This window comes from Typha latifolia, chromosome 1 (assembly GCF_019914945.1).
Source record: "Typha latifolia isolate L0001 chromosome 1, TyphaL0001v2, whole genome shotgun sequence".
Taxonomy (NCBI): Eukaryota; Viridiplantae; Streptophyta; class Magnoliopsida; order Poales; family Typhaceae; genus Typha; species Typha latifolia.
This window is the reverse complement of record NC_133086.1, coordinates 2,037,536-2,049,451: the sequence shown is the minus strand read 5'-3', so window position 1 is coordinate 2,049,451 and position 11,916 is coordinate 2,037,536. Positions and strand designations below refer to the sequence as shown.

The 11,916-nt window shown below is 37.1% G+C and overlaps 2 protein-coding genes across 5 annotated transcripts; both read left to right on the top strand.

Annotated features, from left to right (window-relative positions):
- Nucleotides 1–135: 135 nt before the first annotated feature.
- Nucleotides 136–5,505, top strand: LOC140786653 (uncharacterized). 2 transcript variants are annotated; one of them, XM_073135256.1, is made up of 13 exons: nucleotides 136–649; nucleotides 1,546–1,584; nucleotides 1,695–1,843; nucleotides 2,009–2,084; nucleotides 2,966–3,260; nucleotides 3,332–3,435; nucleotides 3,541–3,588; nucleotides 3,672–3,860; nucleotides 4,196–4,297; nucleotides 4,544–4,674; nucleotides 4,809–4,947; nucleotides 5,104–5,199; nucleotides 5,299–5,505. In XM_073135256.1, the coding sequence occupies exons 1-13, from the start codon at nucleotides 453–455 to the stop codon at nucleotides 5,327–5,329; spliced, it is 1,596 nt and encodes a 531-aa protein (XP_072991357.1). In that variant the 5' UTR covers nucleotides 136–452; the 3' UTR covers nucleotides 5,330–5,505. The 2 variants fall into 2 exon arrangements, with proteins under 2 accessions (XP_072991357.1, XP_072991364.1); XM_073135263.1 differs by having other exon boundaries at nucleotides 291–649; nucleotides 5,107–5,199.
- A 468-nt stretch (nucleotides 5,506–5,973) lies between these two features.
- LOC140780499 (uncharacterized protein C630.12) lies at nucleotides 5,974–11,637 on the top strand. 3 transcript variants are annotated; one of them, XM_073126098.1, is made up of 13 exons: nucleotides 5,974–6,195; nucleotides 6,689–6,733; nucleotides 6,879–7,057; nucleotides 7,978–8,113; nucleotides 8,941–9,037; nucleotides 9,272–9,334; nucleotides 9,427–9,527; nucleotides 9,830–9,864; nucleotides 10,096–10,153; nucleotides 10,238–10,312; nucleotides 10,379–10,530; nucleotides 10,619–10,879; nucleotides 11,075–11,637. In XM_073126098.1, exons 1-13 carry the CDS (start codon nucleotides 6,070–6,072, stop codon nucleotides 11,316–11,318), a joined length of 1,572 nt encoding a protein of 523 aa, XP_072982199.1. In that variant the 5' UTR covers nucleotides 5,974–6,069; the 3' UTR covers nucleotides 11,319–11,637. The 3 variants fall into 3 exon arrangements, with proteins under 3 accessions (XP_072982199.1, XP_072982202.1, XP_072982200.1); XM_073126101.1 differs by having other exon boundaries at nucleotides 5,993–6,195; nucleotides 11,081–11,637; XM_073126099.1 differs by having other exon boundaries at nucleotides 5,995–6,195; nucleotides 9,275–9,334.
- Nucleotides 11,638–11,916: the final 279 nt, after the last annotated feature.

Sequence of the window (11,916 nt, the reverse complement as noted above, 5' to 3'; positions counted from 1 at the left end):
AAATCTACCTATTTTGACAACATTATATTGGACGTATTAAGAAACTCAACACTATTCATGCGACAGAGGGGTCGATACTTGATTGCTACTTTCTTATCAGTTATAAGTGTATATGGAGGTTTGTTTATGGAAGTCGTGACTTTTTGAACTCAATTCTGCCAAGAAAGTCACTTCCGATCTAAAATACATCATTAATGGGCCAACTATGGCCTACATTTTATCTTTTCGAAGGCCTTGCGTTCAACCCAACGGCCCATTACTAACAGCCTACCATACAACCAAGGAAAGAAGACCGACCACGCCTAGAACGATAAAACCGATTTCTCCTCTGTTTCGCTAATTATTCCGCGAGCTCGCTCATCCGTCTGGACGTCTACGGGTTAGGGTTTCTACGCTGCGATCCCCACGAGACAGGAGGAGGAAGAGAGGGATCGAAGAGGAGAGTTATAGGGATGTGGCACGAGGCGCGGCGGTCGGAGAGGAAGGTCCATGACCTGATGGACGCGGCGAGGAAGCGGGCGCAGCGGCGCGCCGCCTTCCTCGCCAAGAGACGCGGGAATCCGCAGCAGTCGCTCCAGGTCATGGGATCGAGATGCCGCGTCCACCGGGACGATGGACTCTACCAGGCCACCCAGGACCAGCAGGGCCTGTACGTTATCTCTTTCTGCTTCTAATTCATCTCTATCATCCAATAATGTTTGAAGTTACTTTGATGTTTAATAGATTTTGTTTTGATTGTTTGGTTGTTTATATTTCTTGCATGTAGATTGGTTTTGTTTGATGTTGTCTTTCATTTTCTTATCTTTTCTTCCTCACTACGATTTAGGTTCCATTTTGATCAGGTAATATGATGTGTTTTGATCTTGAGCTGGAAATTGGGTGTTCAATGACATAATATTGAGTTGTTTCATTTTGGATTATGGATTGGATCATTGTAGGCGGGGTATGGGGCCAGGAGGTATTGTGTTTAGGTGCAAGTGGGATAAGAATAACATGTAAAAGCATTGTTTCTTTCAAAGGACTAGCACGAGTAAGTACTAAATAGAGAACTATTGATTCATGAAACTTAGCACAGAAAATAGCAAAGACGGAGCCATGTGGATCAGAAGAATGCGGAGAAGGTTCTGGTGGAAACACCATGTTGCTTTTGTGTTTGGTTGGGTTTATGCATTCTCAATTTATTGTATGATGTTGGGTTTCCAATGGAAAAAGTGCTAAGAAGTTTAGAAATAAATTCTAGAAGATTCGAAAAATCAGATAACATAAATTTACAATGTGCTGATATATATTAAATTGTTGTTTTAGGCCATTTATCATGTAAAACATCCCTTATATATATATATGTATATATATGTAAGTAAGAAAGCAGCTATTGAGATTGGGATAATAAGCAATGCATTTTTTCTGCATTTTCAAATGCTATATGCATGCCTTCATTTCAAATGCTATATGCATGCCTTCATTTCAAATGCTATACTCAAGTTTTGAATATTCAAGATATTTAATTCTTGTTGGATAATTGCTTCTTTATTTTTTCTATTTCAGGATACCTTGGAATGGAAAGCAAGATATTTTGATTGACAGGTAAGCCCTATCGCATTATTTATCAACCAGAAATCCTAAATAACTGCTCGGATTATAATCACAAATCAACCAGGATAATAGTAAACAAATTTAGTTTTCTTGCTTGGCAGATTTGATGGTCGTGCATTACTGGATTTTATTCGTGATTCTGGTTCACGTCCTTTTCGAGTTCATGAGAAGACTGAGGAAGAAGAAGAGCTAGAGGAGTTTGTTAATTTTGAACGTTATCGGGATTTAATTAAGCATCGGCGCAGAGGATGTCGGTACTTTTTGTTTTTTTTTTATAATAATCTTAATATCATTTTCGCTTCTTGTTTCCAGTTCCTATTCGGTCATAAAGCCTATAACAAGGAAACTTTTCTGCTTATCTTATATGATAATAAGTTTAAGTTATTTTCATGGTCTAAACTTTGTCTGTATACAGTTAATGATGAAGAAGGTTTGCAACATGTTCACCAGGAGTTGGAGGCAAAGACTGCTATTCCCTTTACATTTGAGGGGTAATTTTTTTTCCTTTGAGGTTCGGATATAATTGTTAATTAATTAATTATATTGTCATATCTTCTGAATTGCCATTGTTTTAAGTTCTTGAAGTATTTAACTAGTAGCTCAAGGAATTGTAACAATTGTTAACTTGTGGGATCTATATGCTCAAAAGATTAAATAGAACTGGATAGGATGTTGACCTAGTTAGAGATCACAACTGGCCACTAGGTTATTGGTTCATTTTTTTTTTCAGAAGAAATATATATAGTTTGTAAACTAGTTTAATTCATGGGTAGAAACAAAGTACAGCCCCACTCAAGGGGGCCCTTCAGTCTGTAAGGTTTACACAATTGGTGCTTGGAAGGCCAGGCCAACTAGGTATGGTTCAGGATGGAGGAGAGCATCCATTTTCTCTTAGAATAAAGAATAGTAAAATATGCAACCTTTTCGAACAGTTGGATATTATTGAAGAGCGTTCCCGAAATAATGACATATTATAGTTTGTTATAGTTTTCTAACTGCCTTGACACATGCTTGATGAGGCCTTACAGTGGCACTTCCAGATTTCTAATTGTTCATCACTTACTATGATGATTGAAAATTGCATCTTGCACCATCATTTGATGCCATCTTGCCACATCTTCAAGTGTTTGCATCTTAAACTGCTCATAATTTTAAAACCAATATACAAATGTAGTGTCAGTAGAGGGCAAGACATAGTTAGCCTTCCTCCTATCTCTGAAAAGATTGTTTCTATGATTCTAACCCACTTATGTTTTCCCATTATGGGCAGTTTAACTGGCAAACACTTGAAGATGCTGTTGCATTCATATTACCAGTAGCACTTCTACTCTGTCAATTAAGTCATGTTTGCTTTCTCATTTTCTCCACACAGATCACATTCATCACAGCCTCCAGTAAGCAAGGGCTCGTACTCACAGGTGGGATTCTCCTACAAAGAAGATGCTAGTGCAGAATCCCAGAATATGGATACGGACGATGAGGATGATGATGACGAAGATGATGCTGATGAAAAATACTTTAGCAGTGACGACAGTAATGATGAAGGAATGGAAATAATTGCAAAAGAATTTGGTGTCAAGAGATATAACTGGCTCATCTATATGGACAAAAAGGCCAAAGAGGAAGAGAGACGACAGAAGGAAGTTATTAAAGGAGATCCTTCTATTGTAAGGTTTCTAGCAGCATTACTTAGATAATCTTATTCTCAATGAGGATCTTATGCATCTAGAGTTTGCAGAGAAAATTAAGTCGCAAGGAAAGAAGGAAAGCTTCTCAAATGGAAAGGGAAAAGGAAAGGGAGGTGGCACGTTCAATTGGAAGAGCACATCATGATCCCTACAGGTAAAGTCATAATACTTCTAGTTTGCTTTCAAATAAGGTAGTGAGCGCTTCGACAAAGCTATATGTTCATCTATTGCTAATCTGAAGTTTGACATGATTATTCAGGGAACCACGACGAAGTCCCACGTATGAAGCTTATCCTCGGAGCAAAATGTATGTAGTGTGCTTTCAGAGAAGCTTTGGTTGATTAGTTTAATGAATCCCTTTCTGAGTATTGACTTATGATCCCATTCAAGGTCACGGTCACCTTCATATGCGAGACGGCATGATCGTGATGGATATGCTGATAATGGTCATCGAAGCAAGTCAAAGCCTGTCAAAATTGAGTATATTACTGAATTTGGTGGTTCAGCTGACATTGATGATCAAAAGGTGGAAGGGGTCTCTCCACCATCATCTCCACTGCAAGCTGATCTACTTAACCGGTCGGGGCACTCGACCTTTAGTACTTGCAAAGATAGATTTGACAATGTTTCTCTGCTGCAGCTTATTCCGGTGGTCCTTCTGGTTCCATAAACCTGAATATATAGGACTTGGGTTTAGGTGAAGGCTAGGGTTTGTCGACATGGTTTGGAGAGTTCTAGGATAGTGTTGGGTTATGCGGGATACAAGCTGATTAACTTTCAGAACATATGTTGCTTTCATCAAAGCACATGCACAGATACTTTTCATAAATCATTCCACTATGATCACCCCGGATTGCCTGACTTAATATCTTGTTTCTCCTGTGGTCATCTATAATGCTTTCTCTTGTCTGCAGGCCATCAGGTGGTCGAATTCTTGAGGCACTTCATATTGATCCTGCATCTTCTCTTTCTGTAGAACAGGAAAAGAATATTAAAGTTTTGAAACCATCTATCAGGTAGACTTAATTATCTTCACTTCTTCATATATGATTTCATGTACGAAAGGAGGTTTCCTAAAAGGCCTAGGTTGCACCAATATGGTATGCTAATCTATCAGCTAGCTAGTGTATGACCTACTATAATAATGTCCTTAAGTCATCTGTAGGTTTTACTTGTATACTTTACTGCCTTTTCTGTAATGAAATATACAGTGATACGAGGTCTGTTACTAATATTTTCAATTGCTGTCTTCTGAACGTCAGCACGTCATCAGCACTAGCAAAACTAAACAAAACTGCCACTGGAGGCCCTTCTAAACCCCAACAGGGTGAAAAGAAGGAAACACCTCAAGAACGTCTTAAACGGATAATGAGTAAACAACTGAATAAGCAAAGTAAGTTTTCTAATATATCCAAGATGCAGTGCTACTCGTCAGTTTAAAAGGAGAACATGTTATGGCAGTATCTTAGTGGTATATTGGTTGTCTTGAGTTTTTTGTATCTGCTGATGATTCTTTGTCTACAACAGTTCGAAAGGACACTGCTGCTGAGATGTCTAAAAAGCGGGAGCAGGAGAGACAAAGGTTGGAAAAACTTGCAGAAACAAGTAGAATAAGTCGTTATAGGCATCGCAGCATCAGTAGAAGCCGAAGCCGTTCTCCACCAAGGTACTTCAAGTAAATATTATTGTATGAGTGAGTTTAGATTCCGCCTTCCACCACTTGTTGCTTAAAAAACTGGTTATGGAATAGTCAAGGATGCCCATTTTCTTTTGATATTTTCAACCTTATAATTTGAGGTTGCCATTTTTCACTTGTATGCAGAAGAAGTCGGCATAATAGAAGCCATGGTAGGAGCAGGAGCCCTGTGAGTTATCATTCTCGATCTTCCCGGTCTCACTCCCGTTCTCATTCACCTAGGTAATTATCTCTTGTATTATGCACCACCCTGAGTGGACTTTATATTGCTTGGATTGCTTGTTCAGAGAATAAAAGTTGACAGAGGCTATGCAATTGCAGGTTACGAAGCCGATCCCGATCCAGATACTGAGAAGTTTCAATTCAATTTGGCGGAGTTGCTTTTCCTTTTCTTTTTCTTGCTTTATAATCTCTTTTGCTTGTATGTAACTTATCCATAGATGGATTCTTAATTGTACCTGAGCTTGTCAAGCATACTATTTTGAATTAGAGGCCAATTCAGTACTTTTCCTGGTACTGCATTATTTAGTTTTGGAGGCCATTCCCTTTAGCCGGAAACATGACGTTATCTTTGATTGTTCTGTCATGGTCATTATTAACTTAGTCAATGGTATATATATATATATATATATATTTTTTTTTTTTTTTGTTTTTGTTTTGGAAAACAGGTTTATTCAATGTTTAAACGTTTAAAATTGTCAAAAAATTTAGAGCACTTAATACATTGGCAAATGGCAATTGTTTCGAAGCCTCACGTATTCTGAAAACAAGTTGCAACCGGATTATTTTTGTCCTTTTTAAATGTATTACACGAGTTGTAGGTAAACTTGACCCTTTGAAAAAAAAAATTAAAGATAAAGTAATGGATGCTCAAAACTGCACCGAATTCCATTAACTTATACAAATCCGACCCGACTCCACTAAGTGACCAGGTCACAAGAAACTAGCGGTCCAAACCCGACAAGTTAGGTCCGAAACGGATCGCCTTAACGGGCAATCGGATTCCATTGCCATCGTTGAAAATTTTCCCCTTTCGTTCTTCGTCTCGTCGTCACGAGAGAGAAGGATCGATCGATCTTGGTTGCAGCAGCGATGCAGAGCCTATCGCAGTTGACCGTATTCCTCTGTTGCCTGTGGGCTGCCACTCTCCTCTACGGCGAGATGGTTTCCTACTGGATCCCACTCTGGTCCTGCTCATGGCCTCAACTCCATTCCACGGTAAGCTTCTCAGACCGATTCTTGGGACTTTGGTTAATAACTCTGCATCTTTGTGAAGAATCAGACCTAATTGAGAGGGAAAGTTATCGTCTTGGCAATATTATCCTTGCATTTCGTAAAGATATCGACCTGTTTGTTTCATTCCAGTTCCATATCTCATTGCATTTGACTAGTTTTTCCTGTAAATTGTGGATTTAAAGACATACTTGGCATGATCCGAGTTGCTACTAGCAGTTCTTGCTCCTAACGAAATGCACAAGCCATGTGCTTCCCATAGCATGACTTGTGATTCTACCTCATGAAACATGGTGAGATAAGTCGGACATTATTAGATTCTGGTACATATCTAAACTAGTTGAAGTAATACAATCAAAACTTATGAAGTTTGAGACAACCCATCTTCCCTTTCACTGAAGTGGTACTCTCCTTCATGCTCTGGATTGCTTACTAGCATAGTTTGGGTAAATTAATTCCTCATCATTTTATTATGCAGAATGGTGATTATCAAGTGAGGATCGCTGTGCTGGCTGATCCACAGGTCACATACTCTTTCCTCATAAGCTCCCTTGCAAAACTACATATATCCTACTTCAGTACAATTACACATATGAGTAAAATTGGGTATTGTTTCTCTTGGAAGAGCATTTATCTTATTTTATTCTAAAAACAAGTTCTCCTAACAGCTCATGGACAGAACCTCCCTTGGTCTCACTCCAAAGTCACTTGCTTTGGAGGCTGCCCAGTTCTATACAGATTTGAACATGAGACGATCTTTTTATTCATCTATAATGCCATTTGGACCTGATTTGATCATATTTTTGGGCGATCATTTTGACGGGGGCCCCTATTTATCAGATGAAGAGTAAGGCATGACTTGTTTGATTGTCATTCTCATCTTCAATTTCATTTTCCAAAATTAGCCTAATTTATTTTTATATTTGATTCCATGAAATATTTGCTTCAGTGGAATTAGTAATCAAATATGCATTTCTTTTTCTGGATTGATGATTGCCATAGATTTTGTTGCAGAATGTATTCAATTGATTCAGAGAGTATCCACTCATTTCTTCAGATTTTACAATCCTTAGGGTGATCTCCAAAATATACACATATCACTTATTGATATTAGGGGTGATGATTATATTATATAGATCCACTAATTTTACTAATGAATGCATTCAGCTTACATATTTAATTAATGTTCATTGACAAATTTTCTTTTATAGATATTAAATTTCTGATAATGAAGCATCTTTAATGGGATATTGGAGGAGGAAAAATAGTAAATACAAAGTTATCTATACTAGTAAATAATTAGCTAATTCATATAGCTGTTGCAAATTGAAGTGGGGGTTTGTCTTTTTCAATTGTTTTTAGGTATTATGTTTCTGTTGAAAGTGAAGAATGAAGATAATACAGTTGGACTTATTCTGACAACACCTCCTGTTTTCAAATTTAGACAATTACTCATTCTTTCTGCTGTGATTCCTTGAAGCCATATTAGTTTTAAATATATGCATGACCACATAGCATCACAACATGTGATCACGATGAGCTGAAATTGTGCACTCTTGCTATGCTTTCTTTCCCCATTGTTGGTGCAGAAAGTGTACTTATTGTTAAAAAATCTGTCGTCTTTGATTTTCATCTAATCTGTGCACCACATGACATCCAGCAGTGTATGATTCATGTAGCTATAGCAACCTACTTGGGAACTTAATAGTCATAGTTGATTAGTTGTCATATCTCTAATGCTGTCCTTGATGTTCTTAACACTCACAGGTGGCAGGAATCGCTTAGCCGTTTTAAGCATATCTTTGGATTAGATGACCATAAAAGAAGTGCTGGTATTCCAATCTACTATCTTTCTGGAAATCATGATATTGGCTATGGAGCTTTTCATTCACAGCATCCCAAGGTAGTTAATTGTTACAATTTTAGCTATTTTACTGATTGATAACTGTACAATTTGTACATAGTATAAGAAGCTGTCTGATATGATTCAATCTTGATAGCCATGTTGCATAAAGTAGAGCATCCAAAGAATTAAAAAAACAGGATTAACATGTCCATGGAGAAAGAGCCAAAAAAGAAATGGTAAAGACAATGAACATAAGACATATAAAGGCCACCACTATAAAGGGGAAGATGATTAAGTACCATTGAAACTAGATAATCCATGCAAGGTCCAGTTTTACTCTTGTAATGTACTTTTTGAATTCAACTGTTGGATTTCTTGTCACTTTCTCTGCTGCTTCATTGGCAATTAGTAATCAAATCACAATCCATCATGATTTCTGGGATTACTTTGAGGAGTAAAAAATTGTGGGAAGATTGGAATCTGTATATTGATCCTACTCTACTGTGAAGGACCAGATTAGCCTGTTCAGTGAAACCAACAAATTGTAAAAGTGAATTTAGTCTTTAACTCTTATGTGTATCTGCCCATTTTATCAGACCATATTTTCTAGTTTGGTTTTCACTCTTACCTTCCATACTCCATAATATGTCCTTGACAGCACAGGGTATCCATAAATATTTTATGATAATAATTTGAAGAAGGATGATCACTAGTGTTTCTGGTTTTCTTGCTTGGAAATTCATATTAATCAACCAGCTTCCTTTTTGACAGTTGAGCAGAACACAAATATATACTATTTTGTCCTTTCATTTTGTTATTATTATTATTTTTTTGTACATTTGGTTCTCCAAGAATTGATTAGCAAGGGGATCTTCTTCCTTTAGGTGATCGATCGTTATGAGAAAGAATTTGGAGATAGAAATTATCATTTCTCTTTTGGGAAGGTGGACTTTATTGTTGTTGATGCTCAAACTCTTGATGGTAAGTAATAGAACTAAAGTATTTTTGCTGTTTTCTTTTCTTTGTGATACAACTTGTTTTATGCATATTCTCACTGAAATTTTTCGACATAAAAATCCCTTAAACATGTTCCTTCTTCCTTTAGGGTATGAATTAGTTCTGTCCTTGACGAGTTTGTACTTTGGAGGCTTATTTGTGCCCTGCATACATGACAATACTTGCAGTTATATGATCATTGTTTTTATTGATATGCAGCAGGAAAAGAACAAGGAAAGGCAACGACCTTATCCTGGGAGTTTATTAGAAACATATCAAACGGTATGATATGTTATTTTGCTAGATCTTAATTCTACCGCTGAATTTGATTATTTGAGGTATAATAATTTCATTATTATGTGTCCTTTTTTAAGATGTCAAGTCAAATCCAAGGATTCTACTGACACACATTCCCCTCTATCGTCCTGATGACACTCCATGTGGACCCTATCGTTCTTCCCCTGTTATCAATCAGGTACTCTACCACCTTCCCTGCATCTCTTACTGAAAACATTTGGTAATTGGTAAACTACTTTCCACGAGCACACCTCTCCTTTATTTGGATTTTCTTCTTAAACAAGCTTCACTAGGTGAATGTGTATCCTTCTCTCATTGAGCAGTCTGAGGAATTCCTGCCTCTGAATTAGTGCCATCTCTCTGGTGTGGGTGTGTGCAGACAGACAGACCCTACCACCACCATCCTGCACGTAGCATATCTGAAGATCATTACGGTTTTGCTTTTCTGATGCAACTAAACGTATTCTCCATCTTTTGCAGAGAGTTTCTTATGCTGCTCTTGGCCAAGGAATCACGTGAGTCCTTTCTTTATCGTTCATATTGCTCAAGCATCTAGCACAGTGATATGCTTTTTTCATGTTGGTAAATAATTTAGCTTTATTTCCAATCTACAATTTATCTGCTTAACTTTGTTTGCTACTGGTTTAGATTCTGTAATCTGTAAACACATGGTTTACACACAACAATATTAGTTTTAATGAATGAAATATATATAACTTGAGCATAAATTTTCTGTATTGATCCAGGTATCAGAACTATTTAAGCAAGGAAACATCGGAACGTTTACTAGACATCATAAGACCGGTAAACATCTGTTTATTAGGCAGTTTTCCGAGATATTACATGAAACCCCATCAAAATCTGTTTGTTATGATTGATTTTTTACAGGCACTTGTATTGTCTGGTCATGATCACGACCATTGTACAGTTGTTCACTCAACTCCTTTTGGGTCTATAACAGAGGTAAGGATGCAGCAGCATATTCATGTCGTCGTTTTCTATGGGTCTAAACATTTTGAATAATTGCAGCATACCGTTGGGACTCTTAGCTGGCAGCAGGGAAACCTTTATCCGTCGTTCATGCTGATGGCTGCTGGGTCATCACTAAATGCAACTGAAGCAAAAGATGCAGTTTCTACTCATCTGTGTTTCCTTCCTATGCAAACTCATATTTATATCTGGTATTACTACTACCACATATATAATTCAATCGTATTAACTTCTACTGAAACTGCAATCCATCAATAATTTCGGGGCTTATATTGTCAGGTATCTATGCCAATTTGCATTAACTCTTTTTCTGCTCGTGGTTTGGCCTACAAATGGTTTTGGCTGTTGCAACTATGCTATTAAAATTTTGAATTTCATCAAAGAAATTGGAACAAACTTGACAGCCACATCTAAAGAGAAGAATGAAGAGGAAGACTGTGATTACGAAATGATTTGGGATGCAGAGGGATCAATGCATCTTGTCAAGAAAAGTGTGACAAAAATCCCAGTTGCAAAGACAGATGTGGGAGCAACAGGAAGGTATGGATATATATCTGCTCACAAACTATGCATGCAAGTACTTACTGATTGATCGGAATTAGGTGATACGAATAAAAATGCTGTCATGGTGCAATGTTACTTTTCCTATTTTGCCTAGTTTCTTTCCTTATTATCATTGCTATAGAAAGATAGTTATAATTTCACTAGCACCAGAATAATTTATTCTCATAACAGGAGCAGTGTCGTGGCAAGGCCAACAGCACGAAAGCACTTGCAAGAGCCAGATGCATCTGTTTTGGTAGAGATGGGCACAGAAGTAAAATCGGATAACACAGGAAGATTGCATCGATTGGGCAAATCAAAGGCAAGGAAACTAATCCAGCGATTGTTTCGGGTTTTGAAGTTGCTTATAATTATTGCTGCTGTCAACGGCCCCCTTTATATGATGCTACTGTTCAAGGATTGGATTGACCGTTAAACCGTTAGACCACTATCTTGGATATCTATCAAGATCCTTACAGCAGCTGTAGGTTATGAGGCCTTGCATAGGGTGAGGATAAGCGAACAGGAGATTCTTCAACTGATGCTGGTCGCCTTTTGTACGTGATTCTCATGCAAGTAGCTGAGAGAAATCAAGAAATTGGTAAAATGTTCTTCTGAAGCAGAAAGGAAAATTACGGTTGTTTCTTTTGACTCCTACTGGATATCATTGTTGTCGATAAAAACAAAGAGAAAATTTATGGACCTGGTAAGCAACTATGCTAGTTATTAATATCACCTATTTTTGATTTAATATATATTTGTAGAGTTATTGACAAAACCAATCATTTTTTATATTTTATTTATCTAAATAAATCACACTTCAAACTTAATACTAAAATAGATATATGGTACTGTAGCGTTAGATAAAATGTCGATAAGTTTAGCATTTAAAAAATGCAAGAAAGTTTATTTTATAAAACGCTTATTTATTCGATATTTTGTGTTTGGAAAACGCCAGAGAATTGAGCGTTTTATCGAAATGATTTTTTTTTTCTATTGAGCGCAATTGGAATATGATTCCAACTTATAGAATT

What these genes read in the sequence shown, in the direction of transcription:
- LOC140780499 (XM_073126098.1), top strand. Translation starts at nt 6,070, where the DNA reads ATGCAGAGCCTATCGCAGTTGACCGTATTCCTCTGTTGCCTGTGGGCT. An exon ending in CCCTATTTATCAGATGAAGA is followed by an intron (nt 7,058 to 7,977) that starts GTAAGGCATGAC and finishes TAACACTCACAG; the next exon opens with GTGGCAGGAATCGCTTAGCC. An exon ending in TATTAGAAACATATCAAACG is followed by an intron (nt 9,335 to 9,426) that starts GTATGATATGTT and finishes TCCTTTTTTAAG; the next exon opens with ATGTCAAGTCAAATCCAAGG.
- LOC140786653 (XM_073135256.1), top strand. Translation starts at nt 453, where the DNA reads ATGTGGCACGAGGCGCGGCGGTCGGAGAGGAAGGTCCATGACCTGATG. An exon ending in CAAGCTGATCTACTTAACCG is followed by an intron (nt 3,861 to 4,195) that starts GTCGGGGCACTC and finishes TCTTGTCTGCAG; the next exon opens with GCCATCAGGTGGTCGAATTC. An exon ending in TAAACAACTGAATAAGCAAA is followed by an intron (nt 4,675 to 4,808) that starts GTAAGTTTTCTA and finishes TGTCTACAACAG; the next exon opens with TTCGAAAGGACACTGCTGCT.